Genomic DNA, 22,101 nt, shown 5'->3' with positions numbered 1-22,101 from the left:
TATATATATATATATATATATATATATATATATATATAAATAAATAAATAAATAAATAAATAATTGTACATAGACACACACAAACACGTGTTTATTGCTAAATCTCCCCGCACTGGTCCGTGACCAAGGAAGGAACCGTGTGCAGTAAACACATTGCATAACCTGGTGTTAGAGATGAAGGTCTGATGAGCTCAGAGGCTCATTTCATTCTCCTTCGCTGGCCCAGATGTGCGCGGGTGGAAATGAACATGCAGCGGCATGCAACGCCCCTCGCCGCTGCTCTGGAAGCATCTTCCCGATGAGATTTAGCTGCAGGAGGGCCTGCAGCGGCATGTCGGCTTCTTTTTTTTGGGCGAGCGTAATGGAGTGCGCAGGCCAACGAGGCCAGGGGTTGTTTAGATTCGGGAGTGGCGCCTTAGGCCTGCTCCTCGCCTTTCAGATGCAGACGTGGTCCGGCGTGGTGACGGGAAACACGGCAACGTTTCTTAACTGATGAAGCCGTCGCTTGAAATGTGGTTGGGTGTGAAACGCCTGCCGTAAATCCCGCCGTGGCCTGAGGTTCAGAAGGCGACCGCGCTGGGCCTCCACCTCTTCCCCCCCCGGCGTTGACTTGCGTTCCTTGAGTTGCACATTACTCGAGGTCGCCTGAAAGGCAGTGAATCATTCACCGGTCCAACGTGGTGCGACGTTCCCTTCTTGACAAGTCAACGGCGGGTCAGACTGCAGAGCGCCGCGGGGCCGACGCCCAACCGGGCACAATGGACAATGTGGCAGACAAAGATAAAGTTGCAATAAAACCAGGAAGTTTGCCTTTATTGACCCAGTTCATGCCAACGTGTGTAACTACTTTTTATATGCGTGCAATAATACACCTCAATGTTGGCTATAAAAAAGAAAACCAGTGTGTGTGTGTGTGTGTGTGTGTGTGGCACTGCTCCAGGGCCAGACTGAGGCCACTGGAAGTGCTCGTCTGGGTCGTAACCAGACGAAGCCTGGTTTGGTTTTCAGAAACGACCTTCAAACACGTTGTACGAGGATGAATGAGAAAGAGTTTCAGTTCAGACAACTGAGAAAAGCAGCACATCCACCTAACGGACAAGATAAAACCAGCAAATGTTTTGACGTTTGAGAGACCCAAACACTTAATTGCTGATTGACTAAAGCGATTGATGGATTCAGCTATCAGCCCACGTCTATTCAGCTTAGTCCACGATGGCAGGAAAAGGAGATTAAGCTTGATTTACAAATACTTAGTCATTTATAAACTCTGATTTACTCGTTGATATAAAATCAGCAACAAATCAGCTCTTCCAACTCAAATCCAAATGAAATTGCGTCTTAAATCCACACAGCTAACATGCAGCTCAGTCTCCTGTAAGGAGAGGTCAGCGCAGAGGAGCAAGTCAATTAGGTACAACAGCTTCTCCACTCCCTTCCTGCCGGAGACGTCACTGCACGCAGCCTCACACACAGGAACAAACACACACACACACACTCGAATCTGCACGTCCCTGATTCTTAACACACCCTCTGCGGTGAGGCCCTCGGCTGACAAATGAACAAGACGTCCAGACACATCTGATATTTAACTTCTGCCTCCTTGGCTTGGAGGAATATATGTTGTAATATATGAAAGAGAGAGAGAGAGAGAGAGAGAGAGAGAGAGAGAGAGAGAGAGGGGGAGACCCACCGTTCTTCCTCTCCTGCAGGGGGCGCGGGACGGCTCCGGGGTGAAGGGTCAGCTCCTGGAGCTCGCAGGTCACCGCCTCGCTCTGGGGGCTGGGGACCAAGCCTGGCGCCCCGGCGACCTCCATGCTAGCAGGACCTAGCGTAGCCAGTGTGACGGAGAGAGACCTGCAGCAACAAACAGGGCCTTCGTTAAAGTGGAAGGAATAAACTAAAGTGTGATTTTAAGTGATCGACTGCAAACAAGAAGGCATTTTTAAAAAGTAATACTTCACAGGTATTCAATAAGAAACAACTACATATGTATACATTCCACATACGTGCAAACCTTTGGTTTAGTGTTTTATCCAACATCTACTTTGGGTGCATCCCAGACGCTGGACTTGACGATGATACCAAGGTTGGCATTTAATTATCAGACAGGTAAGCAGCTTAAGATCTACCTGTGGAGCACAAACTCTGGCGGTACGGCGTTTGTCCCTGATGCAAAGTAGCAAAACATCATCACATTCGATAACATCTTACCGACCCCCGGAGGTATTTTCATTGGGTTTTTAAATTGAGCAATAGATTTGGGTGTGTGGCCCCAGCACGCCCAAAGCAGTGTGGAGTTGGGGGAGAATTACTTATCCTTTTCCTAGCAAGGCCCCTCCCCCCTCCTTGAATTTGCTCCATTCTCCAATAAAGGAGATACTTTATCACTTCATTAGTAAAAAGTGTTACGTCTTCAGAGAGAGATACAAAATGAAACCTTTACATAAATGATACTGTTTTTTTTTTTACAGGCTGCCACAATTATGGATTGTTTTTCCTTATTTGCCTCAAAGCCATTTCCATACGTTTAAACCGTGCAACAACCCCCCCCCTCCCCCTCGGAGCTGGAGAATTTTTAATAAAAAGAAAGCAATAAAGGACGTGAATCTACAAATCAACAGACGTCGTCATTAGGGACCAGTAAGGTTGAGTTTAAAGTTGAAACGGGGCTCATTGTGCAGACTAACTCTGAAGACGGCAAGGAAAAGAGCGTTTCCATGGCGATGGTCACACAGCAGCGGATTTCACAGTATGCAAAGACCAGACTGTAGACGGGAATGGACCAAACCGCCCGTCATGAACACAGAACCTGTGGCGAGACATTACCGACCACTAGTGAGTAAAGACCCTTAGCTTGAAATCATGACATCATTGCCATACCAATAAGTTATTGGTACCAATAACTTATTGGTATGGCAATGATGTCATGATTGGCAATAACGTCATCTTCCGATCAGACCAATCTGCAGAAGCATACGTAAACTGATGTTCAATTCAACTGTGCACTACTGCTGCACAAATGCCAGCCATCAAGTTGTGTGCATATGTTACAAACACAGATTTAAATAACTAAATATCTGTTTTACATAGTAGCTTTTGCAAAATAGGCCCGATAACGTCCAGACATGTCGCCTCCTCCTATCAGGAATGAAAGTGTTGGTAACAACATTAACAGCGTCCCTTTTCTAAATAACAGCGATCCAGCAATTACTGAACCAGCAACCGGAAACTGGAGGACCTAAAAAATTCAGCTCATTCTTTTACTTAACATTAATGACACCAAAGGAGTGGAAGCCTTTGACATCTGAGTCGATGCAGCTTGAGCCAGAATGTGTTAACAGTCCAGCAGTAATGACTAACAATATAAACTGGTTAAGCATAGAGGGGAACCAATTTCTCAGCTTAGACTAGTGGAGGAAAATGATCATAAATATGCTGCCAAGTAACGCTCATTTATTTGTACCGGCTTTGGACATTTACTGCAGTAAGCCTGGTGTTACTCTTAGAAAAACACTCCTATGTACGGAACAGGCCCAGTAACAAGGGCGGCACGTTGCTAATTGTTATTTTCCAAAGGCAGGCCTGCTGCCGGGGTGTGTGCCGAGCTTCCTCTGCAAATATGTGTTTTAGAGCCACGCGGCCCTGTTGATTTGGATTTTTATTATTAAGTTTTCAAATATCTGAATAATGTGCAAATTACGTGTCACTCAAATCCTTCATCCGCCTCCCCTGAAATCTGAGTGACATGCACCCGGAAATGACATGTTACAAATGTTAAGAAAACAAAACAAGTCCAGATGAGGGAGGCACAAACCTTCCCACTCAGACTGAGGAAGAGGAAACTGGTTTGGACCGGGAGGAAATAACATGACGGGGAAATTCAGTGGTACTAAAACTCCTGTATTACATTAAGAAGTAAAGTCAGACAGCTGCATAAAAACACTTCTGCAGAGAAATACGGCAAGCCAGTACCTTGTCTACCATGCTGATAACTACATGCATTACTCGCAACTCCATCGGGACTGAAGGCCGCCTACCGTGCGAGAAATTGTTTGCAGAGTCACATGTGATCTCTGTCTCAGCACAACACATCACTTAAGAGACGCAGACATTCATATAAACACGATACCCTGACACGCTATATTGACACATACTTTTAAATACACCTGTGATCCCACTGCGGCCGAGACACAGCAAACAATGGAGACAACAGTAAATCAATTTTTCCCAGAAGAAGGCTGCTGTTCAAACATGCATTGGTACGCTCCAGCATTCCTCTGCAGCGGCCCACGCTGGTCCTTCAGATATGCATCTTGGTCCCACAGATAACCAGCGTCCTGACACCCCCTCATAGGAGGGAAGCTACACCAAGAAGTACCACCAGCAAAGGTCATGGAGCACCACCTCGGCCTGCTGCTTACCTGCTTCACTGAATACTGAAGGGGGGTCGCGTCTCAGCAGGACGGAGCCATGAACGGTTCTGTTGAAGAATAAAAAAAAAACAATAAAGAAAATTGCAAATAGAGAATAACTGGCTTCTGGCCGTTTGTTCAACGGAATGTGACGTTGAGTTGAAGTTTCAGTATCAGAGTAAAACGAGGCCCCCGTGGAGTAAATGAGATTAACAACAAAATGTATGTCGGAGGCGAGACGAATCCACGTTGCAGGAGGCCCATTCCACGGATGTCACGGGGCCGCAGCCGGCTGCTGTCAGTGTCCAAAACACAGACGAGCTAGCTAAGCTAGCGTTAGCTTGTCGAAGTGGGAGTTAACCTGAACAGTCCAGAGCCAAATTAAAGTGTGGCTACTATTTCAAATTGCACACAAGCGACCTAACGAGCACGAGGGGCTACGAACGACATAAAGACGACCTTATTATTGATGCCGGGTTACGTCTGCAATCTCTTCGGCATCCCCGTTAACCGCAGACTGGCCAGACACACCGAGTTAGCTAACTAGCGTTAGCATGCTATGTCTGACAAGCGCTACAACTCGTGCTAACGTTAGCTAATCCCGGGGCGCCATCTCTCTAATGTAACGTTGTGTATCCGCGCTTACTTTTCATGGTCGCGACTTTTGTGTTGCGTCTGTGGGGATAAACGGCGCTGGCGTAGCACCAACACTTCGGAATCACAAAGGAAAGTTTAACCGGAAAACCCTCCTCTCCGTGGGAAGCGGAGACCCACTTCCTTCACCTCACAACAACAAACAGCCACTTTACTGTGACTCCTGTGACACGATGGGTGATGCACTCGCGTCATGACCGCAGATATAAGACCCGGGGCCGTCCCTGCGTCTGTAACGGAATATGTTCATCGTTTGACGTGAAGAAAGAGAAAAGTGTAGATATATGTAACGATGTGTGTATATTTATAAACTAACGTTACACGCAATCACGGTTTAGTCGAGAGGTCTCTGTCTCCATCTAGCGCCGATCCGCGTGGACGTCTCTACAAAATTAAAGTAGTGCACTTGACTTCTATTTTGGACCAAACTGCCAATAAAATGCAAATGCATTAATGTCAGAAACATTGTTGACGGGCTTTAGGGTCCATTACAACTTTTAGATTTAGTGAGGGTCAAGGAAGGAGGGAAAATGCACGGGCTCACAATTTGTTTTTGTACCACTGGTCGCTTAAACGTGGTCAAAACAGGTGTTTTCCCAGGTGAGTTTACATAAAACCTTTACTAACAAGTTTTATCAAGACCATGATTAAAAAACCTTTTGCATGTTTTTTTGCATTGAAATTAAGGGAGAGCTGGGGGTTGAGGTTAGGGCTGGGGGCAGGAATGAGGTTGTGTTTAGGAAAAGTCGGGTGCACACTTGGTAGCGGTGATTTATGTGTGTAATGTACAGAAGTGTGTTTAGTGTGTTGCAACAAGGTAGTTTTTTTGCTATTTGATTCTGTTGACAACAAACGTTTTCACGGTATAAATCATCATCATCATCATCATCATCATAAACATTTCCATTATCGGTTCCCACAACTACATATTCTGTTCTGTTGCTGGGGCAATTTTAAGGTTCCATGGTGTAATGGTTAGCACTCTGGACTCTGAATCCAGCGATCCGAGTTCAAATCTCGGTGGAACCTGTCTTTAGCATTTTGTACCTTCTCCTGCAGGTGGAGGCTGTCTGTGTGATGTTTTTCTACGTAGCATCAAAGTAAAGAATCCGGAAGCGTTGCATAGTTTTAAAGCAGTTACTGCAAAGTTACATGAGTTACATGAGTTAGCGAATCGCTAACCATACTGACGTCAGTCCAACATGGCGGCGCACATCGCACGTCGTTGTTATTTACTATGTCGCCGGGCTGGAGGAAACGTGGTTCCACAGCAAAAGAATGTTGTAATAAGACACATTAACACAAATTGGCAGCAGAACGTGGGTTACAGGACGCGAGGGACAGACTCAACCGAGGTTAGTCAAACGTCCAGACTTATTGTGGAGGAGCGAACGACAGTGAAGGTGTTACGTCGAATATTGTATCCCGGTCAATATGTGTCTCTCTCTACCTAAACACGAACAAGCCCATGTCTTCCGCATAGACCGCGTGAAAAATTATAGCATGTTTTGTTGAATGTAGGCATGAGCATTACTCAGCCAAAGAAACACAAAACAGTGTAAAAGTAGTATGACGTGGTCTAAACGATGTCAGTACAATGGACGTAATGTCAAGGATGCCTAGCAACAAATGTGTTTTATTTACACTTTCCAGGACTTCCGGGTGCACATTCCAGTGGGTAAATATACAAATGCATAATCAAGCATTACAAAATGATTTTTTCCATTCTGTTATTTAACAATAATGTATTTGTTTTGTTTTGGTTCTAAGACCGCCTGACGGTAACTTACAGCAGAAGCAGTGGGCCGGGTGGTCAACATGTCAATAAAGGTTCTCAAAGTTTAACGCCATTGTTACACATATGTGTCGCAGTTGAATCTTGTTGTGTTGTCATTGTCATTGTGTAATGACATCTCAATCTGCAGTCAGCACAAAAGCAGAGGTCCGATTCCACGTGCTTACAGCCGACTGGATCCCTGAAGATGTTCGACGGAACATCTTTGAAAAGGTCTGCTTATTTTATTATTGTAATTCATGTATATTTCATTCTCTATCAATGGATCTTTGCATTTGCAGCAGAAAATGTGCTCAGCCCAAATTGCTGAGTTGTAAATGTTAAAACCCACCCTGCACATTTCTCTGATTTTCCCGGCTCAGAACAAGAACCGCATCAACAAAGCCGGGGAGCTTCTGGTGACCTCGGAGCTGAGCAGGAGTCAGCAGAGAAACCTTTCTGATTGTATCCACAAGATTTCTGCCATTCTGGCCGAGGCCAGCGAGAAGCCGTGTGAGCCAACGGCAGAGGACGTGGCTCTAAGGGCAGCCAGGTATTCATTCACCCGCTGTTATGCTTCCACTTTGATTGTGAACGTATCCTCTGCGGCGGCTCTTTAATGTGAAATGTGTTTTTCGTGCAGGTTAGAAAAGGGGAACATGGAGCGACTCAAACAGAAGAAGATCAATTCAGCTCTCAAGAAGAGCAGACGAGTGGACTTTGACTGATTGACTGTTACGTTTCCACCTCCGACGACTTTACTGTCAATAATTACACATCATTTTTATGTCCAGTGTAAATTATTTTGTCTTTCTGTTCCTATACAATAAAAGCAAGTAGAAGCATTTTCCTTTAAATACCAGAAATAGACAAAACAGTAATAATTGTTCTCTTACTGTTAACAGTTACTGTTGGCTGGTGTTAACTGCATTCTTTGACACATCGGATTGTTAGACAATGTGTAACAATGTAATAATGTTAGTTGTATTGCACTTGTTAACATGTTTAGTATGCTCGAGTGCCTGCTTTATCTCAACAACGAGGTCATTTTCCTACAAGAATAGATAAACAAGAGCTTATTAAATGTAGACATCGAAATAAATGTATGAATACAACAACAAATAACATGGAAATAAACAAACGCATTTACATGTAAAATCTGTTATTAAATAGGGCTTCAAGGAACAGGTTCACAAAGAGGTATTCCACAGAACTGGATTGAGACGGCCGAAGAAAAAAAAGCTAGCAGAGGATGGTTTCGATCCATCGACCTCTGGGTTATGGGCCCAGCACGCTTCCGCTGCGCCACTCTGCTCCGTTGTGCACCTACTGCCAAATATACTATTTATATTCTCCTACTATTCAACACCACTGATCAGTATGTGATAAGTTAGCTATCGTGGTAACTAAATAACTTTTTTTTGCATGTTAAATTACAATGTCTGTTAAGTGATTGGTGTTGACTTAACGTCATGGATGATAATAGCGAAGAAAGCAACAAAAGTGTCAACCATTAACTCAATGGAGACTTGGTGATCGTTGACTCGTGAAGATACCACGGGCGGAGAATAAAATCTAAGCGCCTAGTAGTTTACCATAGCTTTCCCCTATAAAATGGCCACCAAATGCAATGATTTGGTGAACAGCTAAAAGACGACCACGAAGGGACTCGAACCCTCAATCTTCTGATCCGAAGTCAGACGCCTTATCCATTAGGCCACGCGGTCTTGGTGACTTCATTCGGTCAGTATTTTGTAGATGTTGTTGTGAGACAATGATTTTAGTCAGGAGGGAAGGGACTTCCGTTGTACTAACTTACACCTAAAATAGATGTATACACACAAACAAGAAAATAACAATTAAAAATAGAAAAAGACTGAAATAGATACAAAATCAATTAAAGCCATGAATATCTACAACTTGAGCATTGTTGAACACTTATTTATATTTGTTTCGCCGACATTCAACTTCAATTCAACACTATATATACTAATGCTGTGTACATATGGTAATGAGGTAGGATATAACTACTAACCCCACCCTGGCATGTTATTTCAACCGAGGATTCTTTATCTTTAGATGCCACAATAATGTTTCCTTACGTCTAGATTGTAGACACAACAATTTGTTTGACGTTTGACATAAAGATGATCCGTATTATAACTACATTTACGTCTGCTAGCTGCATTGTTGTATTTTATGTCATTCTCTACACATTTTTCTTTATTTTTTAACTCAAAGTATTTATTTTCTTGCTTTTTTATTGCTTTTAGAGATGAAGGATGCAGTTTGAAAATATACAGCAAGTTAAGTTGGCTCAACTGATTAGACATGTTGGTCCTAATGTAGGGTGTTTTCTGTCTGGAGTTACATGGTCATTTAAAAGCAAATTCAATTTAAAACACCAGAACAACTGCTCAAGCACCATTTTTATGGTTTAGTAGGAACTTTAGGTAAAGAAGTTTATTTAGAGTCACAGCGCCTTTCTAACCCAATTCAGTAAAATTAAATAGAAATTATAAGAAAGCCTAAAAAACAATTTGTATGTAACAGTCAATTCAAATATATTTAGTTTTTTCAGTTTTTTCCCTTAACTCATTTCTACCTTATTTTACTTTCATTTAAATTTATGTAAATATTGTATTTTTATTTTTATTTTAAAATTGGTGGCTTTCCAGAAAAGGCAAGTGTTACGGGTAACAGCAAGCATAAGAATTTCAATAGACAGGGGGTGTGTATTTGACAATAAAATCTTTGAATCTTGAATGTGTTTAAGTATGTTGGTCACTACTGTTAAGATCAATTCAATTAACGATATATAAAGCTGGAAGAGCCAAACTTTTTTGATGTTTTTGACCCCCCTCGTCACTTAGTATCTTTACATACAACAACACAGAATACTCTTCATGCTTTATTAGCAGGGTTAAGAAGGTCTAAGATTAGTAACGTTCATGAGTAATACCTGGGGAGGCTAAAATTCAATGCCAATATCTTAAATAATAACACAGTATTTGAAATGCATGACAGTAGTAAAGCCAGTCAAATAACTTTATTCGGAGAATTAAAATAAAAAGCAAAATAAAATGAAAAAATGAAAAATTCAGACACAAATAAATACAAGGGTACAATCTCATGTTAGCTATACTGAATTTACAAAAGATGAGGCGTCTAACATGTTCAAGTGCAATAGGTGAGACATTGCAGTAAATACACATTACAAGCCTTTTACCGGCTGTGGTTTGGCCTGGTTTTGTTATGCTAACGCACGCTGCTCACGCTATCTAAATAACAAGCGTAGACCCCGAATGCACTCCTGTATGCCACAGCTGTTCAGCACCAGGTAGCGAGCTCCCATCCATCCGCTGCTCTTCCTCCACACATTTGTCAGTGTTCAAGCTCAGCTATGGCTTCAAATGTAATAACACTAAATGTTTACACACGAAGGGGAGCTTCCCCAGAAAAACAGGCTGATGTAGTGTCTATTGTGAGAAATTCGTTTGCATGTCAGTCCTTAATCTGGTTGCTGTTTTGCTAAATTAAGAATTAAAGGGAACATATTCTTGACACTGTTAGAAATAGTTTAAATAGCGCCTAAGAATTTTTGTTTCCACTACTGGACCATTTTCCTCAAGGAAGAAAGAAGGGTCCTTATCTTTTCCAATCCAAATGTCAATGGATCCTTTCTTTTGTAGTAGTGGTCTGTTGCAGAAACAGAAACCCCCTCCCCCTAATTAATAAGAATGCTCACTCATATGACACAAAAAAAACACCATTGAACATCTCGATTAAGGGATTTTTATATTCTGTATGACGAGTGTCCATAATGGCCCAAAACTAAAAAAAAAATAACAATCCAAGTCTTTTGCCAGACAGCAGCGTTTTAGCATTTAGTGGGATCATCAGTGTGACACGTTCAAAGAAACCACCGGTACAATAAGATTATCAATAAACAATGCTCCATGTATCTAGACAAGCTATGGTATTGTTGCCCCGATGTAGTCCAGTTGGAGAGCTTAAGTGACATTAACACTTAAAAGGTGAAGGTATTTTGAATGCAAGCACAAGTAGGCCTGTCAAGAGAATTACATAATTGACCTATCGTACAATATACGGACGTGATGTTGAGCATTGTTACGCCATCGACTCATGTACAACATATGGACCAGGTTTCGAATATATTTTGCGACATCCTAAACCCTTGTGTGTTTGTTGATATTAGGATTTTCACATACTATTATAAGACTTAGGCAGAGCACAAACATTTTTTGTTAACAGAGCCCATTTTCTGTCATTGTTCTGGTCGTGTGGTCTTTAGAATATCTAGATATGCTAAATACTTAAAGATTCATCGCCGTTTGAAAGGCTATACTTACAATATTATGCCATTATATTATACCATGAGGATAGAAATGGTCTTAAAAGGACGTTAATATCGTTTATTGTAACAAATATATTGTCTAACTACAGTAATTAGCGTGACAGGGGTTCTAGTCCACCATCGCGTTGCTCAATAAGATGCTAAAGGAGCACACAGCTTGCTTATCTAAAGGCAGAACACACAGCATAGCGATGTTCAAAAGAGGACTAAACCAATGTTATATCTCGCTTAACAAAGTAAAAACAGTTTGGTAGGAAACAGTCGGCCGCATACACAACCGAAGCCCAAATGTGTCGTCTTCTAGCCGTCTCATCCCACACGCCGGAGAGTGGCATCAATGTTCAGAACAAACTGCCAGGAAGAAAGCCGTTCCTCCACCGCGTCCAGATTACATTACACGTCAGTCTAGATTGAAGCGGTCGAGGCACACAGACAACGGTGCAAAGGCAGCGGCGTCGTCCACACGAAAGGGCTCCGTAAACCTAAAAGCAGCGTGCGCGTACTGTGACTCGCCGCCGCCGCCTCAAGCTCCTGGTAGAGGCCGACTGCGCTGTAGCCTGAGAGGATCCATCTTGGTTTTTCTAACTGTAATTATGCGTTAAGTGTTAGCGGAGGCCATTATAATACAACGGAAGAGATACAGATTCATGTTAGTATAATATTTTGAATTCCACTCGTTTATCACGGAGTGTTATTTTGTGACGCTTTGACATTTCGTGCACTTGTGAGGCAAACTGCTGTTATTTTATTATTGTGGTAGACGCCTGCGGTCAGGCAGGGAAGCCGGTATATTTAGTTGTTAACACTGAGTGAGAGTAATACGAGGGCTGCACTCAATCTAGCGCTTAACGAAATTCATTTATTTCTTAGAAATAAGACTGAATTCTGCAAAGCTTTTCCAATCGATCACATGCTAATCAAACTCTCTTATACAGTCGGACGGCTGAACTAAGCTGTTCCAAGCTACCGCCCCCTATAAGACACTTAACACTGAGATGGCGCGTTGCGGTCCCCTCCGAGCTAACCGGTGCACCTTTTACTGTTTACTAGACTTGCCGGATTTGCCAGATTTGCCGGCCTTCGCCGCTTTGGTAGCTTTGATGTCCATCTTGGTCTTCTGGATCCGAGAAAAGATCTCTTTGAAAAGCGCTTTGTACTCCGGAGTGTTCTGTCCCAGCCTCTTGTCCACCGCCTCCACCTGCTTGCTGATGCTCTCGATGGCCTCCGGGGTGGAGGGCGACTGGGTGGGGGTGGGCGGCGGCGCCGGCGCCGGCGTGGGGCCAACAGCGCAGTCCTTCATGGAGGGGTCCCGGGACACGGGTCTGGACGTCTGGACCCCAGCGTGACACAGGCTCTCCTCGTGGCGCCGACACTTCCCCAGCAGCTCCTCGTACTTCTCCAGCAGGGCGTGGTACTGCTCGTCCACCTCCCTGAGGATGGACATCCCCCTCTTCCTCACGCTGTTGGCGTGCAGGGCGTAGCTGCCCCTCCGGCGGCCGGAGGCGTCGCGGGCCACGATGGCGTTCAGCGCCGTGTCGCTGCAGCTCTTCCTCACCGGGCTGGAATCGGGGAGAGCCTCCCCGCCGACGCCGACGCCGACGCCGCCCGCCCCGCCCTCGGTCTCCTCCCTCACGCCCCCTCCCGCCTCCCCGACCTCGCCTTCCAGGAAAGTGTCGGTCTCCGGCGTGCTGTTGAGGACCGTCTGGGTGAGAGTGGCGCCGTCGTCCTCGCTGCTCAGCAGGAAAGTACGAGCGCGGCGCAGCTGCTGGAGCTCCCGAAGCTCCACCTCCAGCTCGCGCACCCTCGCCTGGCAGCTCTCAGCATCCTGCAGGCAGAGACGCGAAACAGCGCTCACGTGAAATGAACGCGTAAAACACCTGTTTTATAATACATACCCGGCGTGCACCCACCTGCACCCGCGTCTGCAGGCGGGAGAACTCTCCGAGGAGGAGGCTGCACTCCCTCTCCACCCCCTCCCGCCGCCCCCTCTCGGTGCGGGCGGCCGCGCGGAGCGCCGACACCGCCTCCCTCAGGTGCTGGTTCTCCTCCTCGAACGGCGGCCGCTTGGCGTCCACAGTGAAGCTCTCAGCCCGGCCCACCACAAACTCGTCCTCATACCTGACGGGAAAAAAAAAAAGACTTTGTTCTCAACGTTGTGAAGAGGAGCCTCCACCTCCTCCTCTCTCTGGAGGGTGGGAGGAGACGAGTACCTGGGGGCCGTGCAGAGCTCCCTCAGACAGGGGAAGGAGTGGATGGTCTTGCGGCGTTCCCTCTTCTCCCTCCTGACTCGGAGCTGCTCCATGGCGCCAAGCTGCTCCACCTGCCCCGAGAGAGACTCCACCTGGTTCTGCAAAGCATCTATGGTCCCCGTTAGCCTGGACCAGGGGGAAGAGAAGGTGTTAGAAGGGTATGAGAAGGAGTTTTCTTTTTTTTTAAACTCCCATTTCCACTCACGTCTCTATCTTTAGCTGGGAGCCCCGGCTTTCCATCACCAGCGTGCGGTTGGTGCGCTCCAGCTCTCTGGCGGTCCCGTCCAGCTGCTCGTACACTTTGGCATGCTGCTCGTTCATGTCCCGTAGGACCTCCAGCTGCTTGGACAGGTACTGTGGGGCGGACAAGTGGACAACACGCACCGAGACTGAAATCCTCTTAAAAAGGAGCGACCATCTTGGACGCTGAGGGGCAAGGCGACCGCTCATTGGCCGCCACGCGAAACGAGGTGGTTCTGGTGAGATGATGATACACGATGAGATTAATTTATTCATTATTTAATAGGATTCATTGCTCATTTATTACGGCTACAGAGAACTTCATTCCAATTCTAAAAATAAGATGATTGGTATGAAATACTGCCTCACTGTATTCAGTGGAACATTCCCAAATTACCATTTACATACTTTTGGGGGTTTATAAAGTTAACCACCCTTCTACTATTGGAAAACAGCAGTAAACCAAAGTATTCAATAAATAAGGTTATGAATAATGTCAACGATGGCGCAACCTGATTATTTACTTTATTTAAGAATTCACAAGTGAGGAATAATAAAACTTTCACACCTCGATCTCTTGCACTTGCTCTTCATTAGTGATGTACATCTGCTGCAGGGAATCCTCCAGCTCCTTGTTTCTCTCCAGAAGAGTCTTTCCCAGCTCTGCCGCCAGGTGGAGGTCTAGAAATCACAAAGAGATGGAGAAAGGGACGAACGAATGAGCAACAGGCGTCGACAGCAAGACGTCCATTTAGCAAAGGATGCAAAGAGCAAATGTTGAGGATTGGGATAAAAGAAGGCAGCAGAGGGGCTGGAAGAAGACCAGATGATCATCTAGGAGTGTGTGAAAGGAAATGGTGACAGAGAAAGAAGAATAGTCGGGGAAGGACACAGAGGACAGAACCGAGAATACTATATGATCTCACATCCGTAGAATTTAGATAGATGGATTTGACAAAGCACGTTTTATCTTTTCCAGGCAAGGTGATAACGGGGCCTGGGGAAGAATGGTCAGAGGGTCCATCACGTCGTCCCAGTCTGCACTGAACCAGATCACATATACGGAGAGCAGAGGCTCGCTGTCTCGCTGCGGGTCCTCGGCTCTCCGCTCAATGAAGACGAAGGTCAGAGATTGGTGCCGAGAATTATTTAGCGAGACGCCTTCCCCGCTGAAATAGCCTGAAAGGAGACCATCAGATTTTTCATTCAAGCCTTGAAAACTAGTGCTCCAGGGATCTTGGTCTAAAAAGAAAGAACATCTTAGCAGCTTATTTCGCTCCGCTCTAGCATTTGTATTTTGGCTTGCGGGCTGTTTGAGCGCCTCCTAAGAAACACAAGTCACTGGCGTCGTACTTCATTCCAACGCTGCTCTGACTCAGCGGTATTGAAGGCCTACGTCATTCAGTCGGAGTCAGCAGGAAGCGGTTTTGCGAGAGAGAGAAAGCTGAGGACTAAAAGCAGCCAATGAATATTGGATATTGATGACTGGGAGGAAAATCACATTCGGACCCCGACTGTTTGTCACAATGGACCAATTGTAACAAATCTAAAAACCACAACTCCACCGAGGAAAACCAGACCACCCAAACGCCGTGTTACTCCCCACATCCCGCTGGCAGAGATGGAGCTCGGCTACGAGGTCACCGCAGGAGGAGGGGCACAACGCGAAGGTGGATGAGGGGAAGAGAGCCGATCGATACCACTCACTGCACTCGCACACCACAGCATCCGTTTGCTCCACGCCGGACTGACCAGCGCGCCGGTGTAATCTCATCACGTGTGACGAACGCCTTTCTGATGTGCTACAGAGAACCGGTTGCAACCACTTGGCAGTGCGGTTGTGTGTATTCTGAGAAATTGGTTGCACTGTTGACGCAAGGCAGATTTTGAGTTGAATGAGAGAACGTGTCTAAACTTTTGACTGGTCCTGTATCCGTTAACATGCTGTGTGTGTGTGTGTGTGTGTGTGTGTGTGTGTGTGTGTGTGTGTGTGTGTGTGTGTGTGTGTGTGTGTGTGTGTGTGTGTGATCTCTTCCACAGGCGGTGTTGTTTCTTTAGGTGCGTATCTCCCATGAGATTCGTTGGAATGAGGAAAACAGGACTTCTTCTCTTCCTCTGGTCCTGTGTTGCAGAGACAAAGATTCCAGAAGCATCCAGCGGCCAGAAATGAATTATTTAGAAAAATGGCGGATGGCTTTTTTGTCTAAAAACCCACACTAATGTTTTATTAGCCAAAGCAGCGGATTCCTGCAGGATTTCGTTGCCCTTTCGTACTCTATGGTGTAAACAGCACACATCAAGATCATTTAAAGGATCAGCATCAGATGTTGGTCCAGCAAACAAACCTGCGGTCTCTCCTGGACTCGGGCCAGTAGAGGATCTGGCGAACACACAACGGGCCCAACCAAAACGGCATGTCTGGACTTGGCTTTCCAAGATTGAAATCTGCTAAATGTGCACACAAACAAAGCCCTTCATTCACTGGCCTTAAAGGAAGAGAGGAGGAAAGGCAGTGAGATGCGTGCGTATGAAGATGCAACGCTTTGACGGGTGAGCTCTGGAGGTTCTGCTGGGCAGATCGTGTTACCAGGCTGGTTGTTTACTTTATGCTAAGCTAAGCTAGCTGGTGGCGTCGTATTAGCAGCACTGATAAGACACGCGTCATCAGCTTTGACTGGATAGCCTCACTAGGAGTTAGTTTTCTTGTTCCCGGTGAACTCGTTTGCAACCAGGGTCCACCTCCTGAAGACCTTCTATTTTAACCAAGCATTCTGATTTAAGATGGAAGTTATTAAGTGGTGCTTCTGTGTGAGTCTTTGTGGGTTAAATCAATTAATGATTAGTGGAGTTGAAACAATGAAACAAAACATTTGCTGATTCCTTTTCGGTTGATTTAACCGATCAATTCATCGGCTCATTTGTTTAAGCTCAACGGCCTTTTCCTTCTACCACGTTTCCACCATAAACGTTCTCCATCACAGCACTGAGGTCAGCCTGCCGGAGGCTCTGGTGTGACGACAACTACAGCACCGTAGCACAATGGCGGTTTCTGTCTCGGCTTTGTGGCATCCTGAAACGTCGCACAATACATGACCTCTGCTCCGGAGGCATTGTGACCTTTTCTCCTGTATCTCTTTTACTCTTTCCTCCGCTGTAAAATAAGGACTAATGTCATGATTGCGGTTTCTTGTATGTGCCAGTGTGCGCAGACGGGATTAGGTCAACACCACTGCGTCAGCACCCTCTCAGCTACGGGAATGAACCGGTGGGATTACGTACAAGCGAGGGGAGACAGGAAATGGCCGGAGTGGTGCGGCGGACAGAGAGGCGTCTTTGTGTGTTGGGAGCCCGGCGCTGTGATCAAAGGAAAACATCTTTCAAGGGAGCCATATCAGCATGAGAGAGATCCCGATCTTTCTTTCTTCTATTCGTATCGAATAAAATGTGTTCGCCGACAAATGTCTTAACCGATGTTCGTGCATAGCAAAATACAAAGTGGGACCTCGTCCAAAACGCACTTTGCAGTGTGTGACTGGTTATTGTTCCCCTCTAGAGTCCAACAGTCTTGGGCTATATGGAAATTGGCTAATACCAAGTTGATCTGGAAAAGAATGTGACTTAATGTTGTGGTTTTCAGTCTGATATACAGTATGACACCTTTAACGATTAGTTAGTTGGCCTGTTGATTGGACCCAAGACTATTATAATATATTCAAATATTAGTAGGATGAGTAAGAAGTGTAGACGATAGATTCAGTTGTTCAGCTGCTGCCGCGTGCAGCAGGTGGCCTTTTAATGGAAAGGTCGAGCGAGTGCATTAGCTGGAATTAGGTTGTTTAGACAACGACTGAACAGCGAATCCCGAGTGGGTTCCTTTCTTTGTCTTAACATTATAGTAAATTTAACACCAAAACAAGAGATTTTAGGACATCACTAGACAACTAGACAACTGTGATGTGCATTTGACGCGTTTTCTTTTTAATGAACCTAAATAGTCATCAACAGGTCGATCAACAATGAAAACTATCATTTGTTTCAATTATAAATAGCACCAAGTTATATGGACGATGCAGATTGAAAATGTCTCTTTACTTATTGGTTTGTGACATTTTTAAGAAGCCAATAAGTAAGTGGGGCGTATTTTTATAAATACAGTTTGGAATAATAGGGTTGTATTGTATTTAATTGCAGACACACAATACCATAGAGTTTTCTTTTTTCAGCAAAACATCCAAACCTTTCTTTGAAAAAAACAAATCCTGCACTGCTTTAATTTCATTGATTCTAATCCAATGTGCAGCCACAAAAAATCTCCCATTTGAGAATCCGGAAGCAGAAAAAAAAAGAATGTGCAATTGCCTGGTAACCAAAAAATAAATGCACAAAATCCATCCTTTAGAAATAACCTGGTTTAGTCATGTTTAAGCTAAGTGGGGGTCTAGGAGGGGAGCAGGCAGCAGCAGGCCCTGTTTGGCATGCTGTCAATGCATTGTTGTCACAGAAGCACCGCTCCATCCTCAAAATCTACTTCGCCGTTGTTCGAATTGAGGAAAGGCCTCGTGAAGGACGTCCGTGCCGGTTCCCGAGCCCGACACAGAGCCTTTGTTAAGCGGGGGCTGGCTAGTAAAACGGCCCCGGGTGAAGGTGATGCTGCGCGGAAGGGAGGATGGTGTCTTACCCTGCTCCAGGTCCTGCTGGTCGTACCACGGCTCCTCCTCTTCGGTCACGAATTCCTCCATTCCCCCGGCGGGGTTTAGCATGGGGGACCACCCGCTCTCTCCTCCCGGACCCGGGGCAAGCGCAGAGACGAGCCGCTCCGTGCGAAACAAAAGGGCTCCGGCGTCTCCGGGTCGCTCGTCCCCGGCTCGGAGCTGCTCGCTTCAACCGGGAGGGTCGCGGCTCTGTGTGCGTCTCCTCGCTTCCTCCTCCCGTTGTGGTTCCTCGGTCACTCGCACCGCGCTCCCTCTCATCCCCACAGCGCCCGGCGCCGGCCCATCATTCCAGGTCCTCGCTCCCGTAGTCCCCGTCGCTGCTGCTGCAGAGGATCCGTCAGACGTGGCAGCGGCGGTGATGCGACGGCGCTTCCTTTCTCCCCGCTATCAGCTGCACGCCCGCGATGCCTTCAGGTGCCGCTCGTAAAGCGCGAGTGTTTTAGTCTGTTTCCGTTCACGTAGCCTTCTACGCGGCTCGTCCCTGTTGATTCGTCCACGTAAACATGCTATGACAACATGCACTAGACACACTCTTTTTGAACACACACACACGATTTAACCAAATTCTACGTCAGTGAGTTTTAAATATTAAATTACCTCATACTTCTGACTTGGAATCACTCGTTGTGCTTGTTTACGAGTAAAAGTACTAATGCATTTGATTGGATTATATTGATTAATGCACGCATGTGTTCATTATTTCAGGTTTTCAGCTGGTAAACGTTGACCTAATTTTAATGACTTTATATTAGTCATTACTCATTATTAATTAGTTGATTATAATCATGTACATCTTTGAACTACCTGAAGCTGTCAAATAACTTCAGTGGGGTAGAAAGTACAATATTTGCCTCGGAAATGTAGATCAAGAGAAGTAGCATGAAATGGTAGCATGTATTTCTAAATGTTTACTTACTCTAGAGCTAATGTATTCGTTAAGTTGCATCACTGCTTGAAGCCGAAAGGTTGTTTTGTAAATACATTTTGTGTAGTTGTGAAAAAAGGTTAAAAACTGGGGACTCTTTCAAATGCGTTCCCTGCGTAATCACACAGATGTGACCCAGTTTGATGTTTTGTTTTCCAACATATCAATGTTTCTGTAACTGTAATGCATCTTATTATTGTCCAAAGTGTATGTATGGCTGCTGTTGTGTTCAAAAATGAAGAAACGCCAGGCGGACAGAGGGCATCGCAGATCTAACGGTTAAAATGTTGTGGTAAAAAGAACATCTCAGCTGAGGAGCCGCTGGTCTCAGCAACCAACAGGCCCCAGGCAGTCCTTTGACCATCACTAGTGCCCGTCTGTTGCCTCCACCAGCGAACTCCAGAACAATGGTTCCTACAGGTATTTATACCGATCATCGTAAAGGTGTGAAAGTGTCCACACCTCTGGGAGTGGTCTTCTGGTGAGTTCAATGTAACTCGGATTTCGAATGACCCTTAGTCAATGTCAGTTGTGGTGTGGTCAAGTATTACATGCATTCCAGTTGATTAGATTACATTAAATACAACCATAACTGTACATTGATATAGTATTTTTACAATATTGTCATTACTTTATTGATTACACAGTTTCAGATGGCTGTATTCTGGTGTACACTATATGCATTTTATTAATTTATGAACCGGGTCGTCAGTTTGATGTTGAGGTTTGATGTTCAACCGGATGTAAATAGAGGCCATATGAAACAAAGCGTGAGTTAGTCCACTAGAGGGCATGCAACACAGGCCACAAAACACCAGAGGCCCCTCTGAATAAAGAGTAACATTTCCACGCATGGCTCCGTCCAAACGTGTGTTTAGTTTGATAAAAGCAGTGTGCGTTATGTAACCTCCATGTAATCTATTGTCAGCCTCAATAATAAATGACAAAAATAAAACTAAAAAAGGAGTGCAAAAACCCACAGTAACTAACTAGGAACTAAACAAATAAATGCATATGTACACACAGTACAGTGGTTATTGCACATTGTGATTCCAATGTCCTGTGGTTCACTGGGTGCACAGTTGGTTGTGCAGCCTGAGCGCGGCAGGAAGGAAGGACCTGCGGTATCTCTCCTTCACACACCGGGGGTGAAGGAGCCGCTGTTGAAGGAGCTGTGAAGAGCTTCCAGGGCGTCCACCATGGGGTGGGAGGTGTTGCTCACCAGAGACGATAGCTTAGTCATCCTCCTGTCTCCCTCCGCCTCCACCGTGTCCAGCGGACACCCACTGCTGGCCTTCCTGATAAGCTTGTTGGGTGTCTTCCCCTCGGGCCGTCGATATGCTGCTGCCTCAGAAGACCACTCCATACAAAATGTCAGATCCCACAACGAGGTCAAAAAAGCTCCTTATTAGGGCTCCCTTCACTCCAAAGGACCTCCGTCTCCTCAGCAGATGAAGTCTGCTCTGATCCTTCTTATAGAGCAATCAAGCATTGCGTTATTTTCCCTCCATCCCACTGAATATACTGCACATAAAATGAAACCCCAAAAGGAGAGCAGGAGGCAGATTTGGGGCTGGTATGAAGCAGTAACTTAATTCAATTCAATTACTTTTACAGATCAGAATTCACTTCATTTCTTAGAAAAATAGGATACAATGCTGCCATTCGTTTTCTCTAATAGCAAAAAGCAGTTGAGACTGTATGATCATTGTCAGTGTTTGTGATTTTCTGGCATTTTACTGTTTCATTAATTTCGGTCTTTTTACAGTTGTTTTGGTTTTTGCCTCCTTTGTATTTTTCTTTTCCTTGTGATTCCTTCATGTATCTTTGCGGTTGTATTGGTCTTGTCGTACTCCCTTTGTGTCTCTTCATAGCCTTTGCTCCTTGTGTGTTCATTTTGGGTTTCTTGGCATTTTGTGTTGATGAAGGTAAGTGGGCCTTTAATCCCTAAATAAACATGTTGTTACATGTACAAGGCCCAACGAGGACAGATAGCGTTTTAAAAGGGTATGGAGGCCACTCTGAGCGTGACGAGGGTCAAGAGGTTAAAGGTCTATCACGTTACTCACTCATTCTGCCTAAAACAAAGACTTAGTCATCTGGTCTCCTCCATTCACAAGGCCTCCCTACATCCCATCACACATGATGCAAATTAGCCTGTTGTTGTGCTTATTCAGAAACCCTTGACTCTCTCTTGATGACGAGCTAATGAGTAATGGCTCATTGCTCTGGGCTCCAGCTCGTACACTACAAAGCACAGTCAGCGATGGCAAACATTGGTGTAGTTTGAAACTCATGTTTTAAGCTTCAAGAAACTCCTTGAGAACTACAATCGACTTTCATCAAAGCGCTCACCAGAAATTACGCTGCGCCAGAAAAACAAACAAGTAAGAGAAAGGAACAGCCTCATTGTTTTGGAGACCCTTTCCGTAGCAAAGGAGACCCCTCCTCTGATCGAGATGAAGGACCGGGGAGGGTGTAGTCAGCCGGCTACGGATTTCACAATAGTCTCTGCGGTCTGCTGCGCAACTACAAATGCAAACCGCTCTCTCTCTCTGTGGAAACAGTCAGCTGGAGGGGCAGCGTGTGGATGCTCGCCGACCCCCTACTCCCTTTTAAAAGGAGCCCCCGTCTCCACGGTGACTCAAGACAAAAAAGGGGGGCACAGCTGGTCTTTAGCAAACCAAGGGAGAGAGAGAAGGAGGGAGGGAGGGAGGGAGGGAGCGAAGGGAACAGTGAATGAGTGTGTTCAGATGT

General features: G+C 45.3%; 3 protein-coding genes and 2 non-coding genes across 11 annotated transcripts in view; 2 read left to right on the top strand and 3 right to left on the bottom strand.

Moving 5' to 3' along the window:
• LOC120819822 (myocardin-related transcription factor A) overlaps positions 1–5,395 on the bottom strand; it is a 30,035-nt gene extending 24,640 nt beyond the window's left edge. For 4 of the 7 annotated variants that reach the window (XM_078102800.1, XM_078102806.1, XM_078102803.1 and 1 more), the window contains exons 1-3: positions 5,059–5,395; positions 4,422–4,480; positions 1,691–1,854 (exon numbers count right to left, since the gene is read on the bottom strand). In XM_078102800.1, coding sequence (XP_077958926.1) covers positions 1,691–1,814 — 124 coding nt within the window. In that variant the 5' untranslated portion in view covers positions 1,815–1,854; positions 4,422–4,480; positions 5,059–5,395. Of the gene's footprint in view, positions 1–1,690; positions 1,855–4,421; positions 4,481–4,871; positions 4,969–5,058 lie in introns of those variants that run through there. The other 3 variants (XM_078102802.1, XM_078102807.1, XM_078102810.1) reach the window with 1 other exon arrangement.
• A 628-nt stretch (positions 5,396–6,023) lies between these two features.
• Positions 6,024–6,095, top strand: trnaq-cug (transfer RNA glutamine (anticodon CUG)). The gene has a single exon. It is a non-coding gene; the product is annotated as a tRNA-Gln (tRNA).
• On the top strand, positions 6,052–7,998 carry mrpl58 (mitochondrial ribosomal protein L58). The gene is made up of 6 exons (XM_040177579.2): positions 6,052–6,421; positions 6,720–6,744; positions 6,837–6,896; positions 6,992–7,074; positions 7,224–7,393; positions 7,484–7,998. The coding sequence occupies exons 1-6, from the start codon at positions 6,269–6,271 to the stop codon at positions 7,566–7,568; spliced, it is 576 nt and encodes a 191-aa protein (XP_040033513.2). The 5' UTR covers positions 6,052–6,268; the 3' UTR covers positions 7,569–7,998.
• A 496-nt stretch (positions 7,999–8,494) lies between these two features.
• Positions 8,495–8,567, bottom strand: trnar-ucg (transfer RNA arginine (anticodon UCG)). Its single transcript has one exon. It is a non-coding gene; the product is annotated as a tRNA-Arg (tRNA).
• Positions 8,568–9,874: 1,307 nt separating this feature from the next.
• Positions 9,875–18,882, bottom strand: LOC120819829 (cerebellar degeneration-related protein 2-like). Its single transcript, XM_040177570.2, is given in 9 exon segments — positions 9,875–13,043; positions 13,129–13,336; positions 13,429–13,593; positions 13,673–13,821; positions 14,276–14,388; positions 18,386–18,476; positions 18,479–18,585; positions 18,588–18,626; positions 18,629–18,882. Coding segments are annotated over 9 exon segments (1,710 nt in total). The 5' UTR covers positions 18,678–18,882; the 3' UTR covers positions 9,875–12,254.
• Positions 18,883–22,101: the final 3,219 nt, after the last annotated feature.

The sequence above is a fragment of the Gasterosteus aculeatus genome, chromosome 5 (genome assembly GCF_964276395.1).
Source record: "Gasterosteus aculeatus chromosome 5, fGasAcu3.hap1.1, whole genome shotgun sequence".
Taxonomy (NCBI): Eukaryota; Metazoa; Chordata; class Actinopteri; order Perciformes; family Gasterosteidae; genus Gasterosteus; species Gasterosteus aculeatus.
The sequence above is the reverse complement of the archived record's forward strand: the minus strand, read 5'-3'. Positions and strand labels throughout refer to the sequence as shown.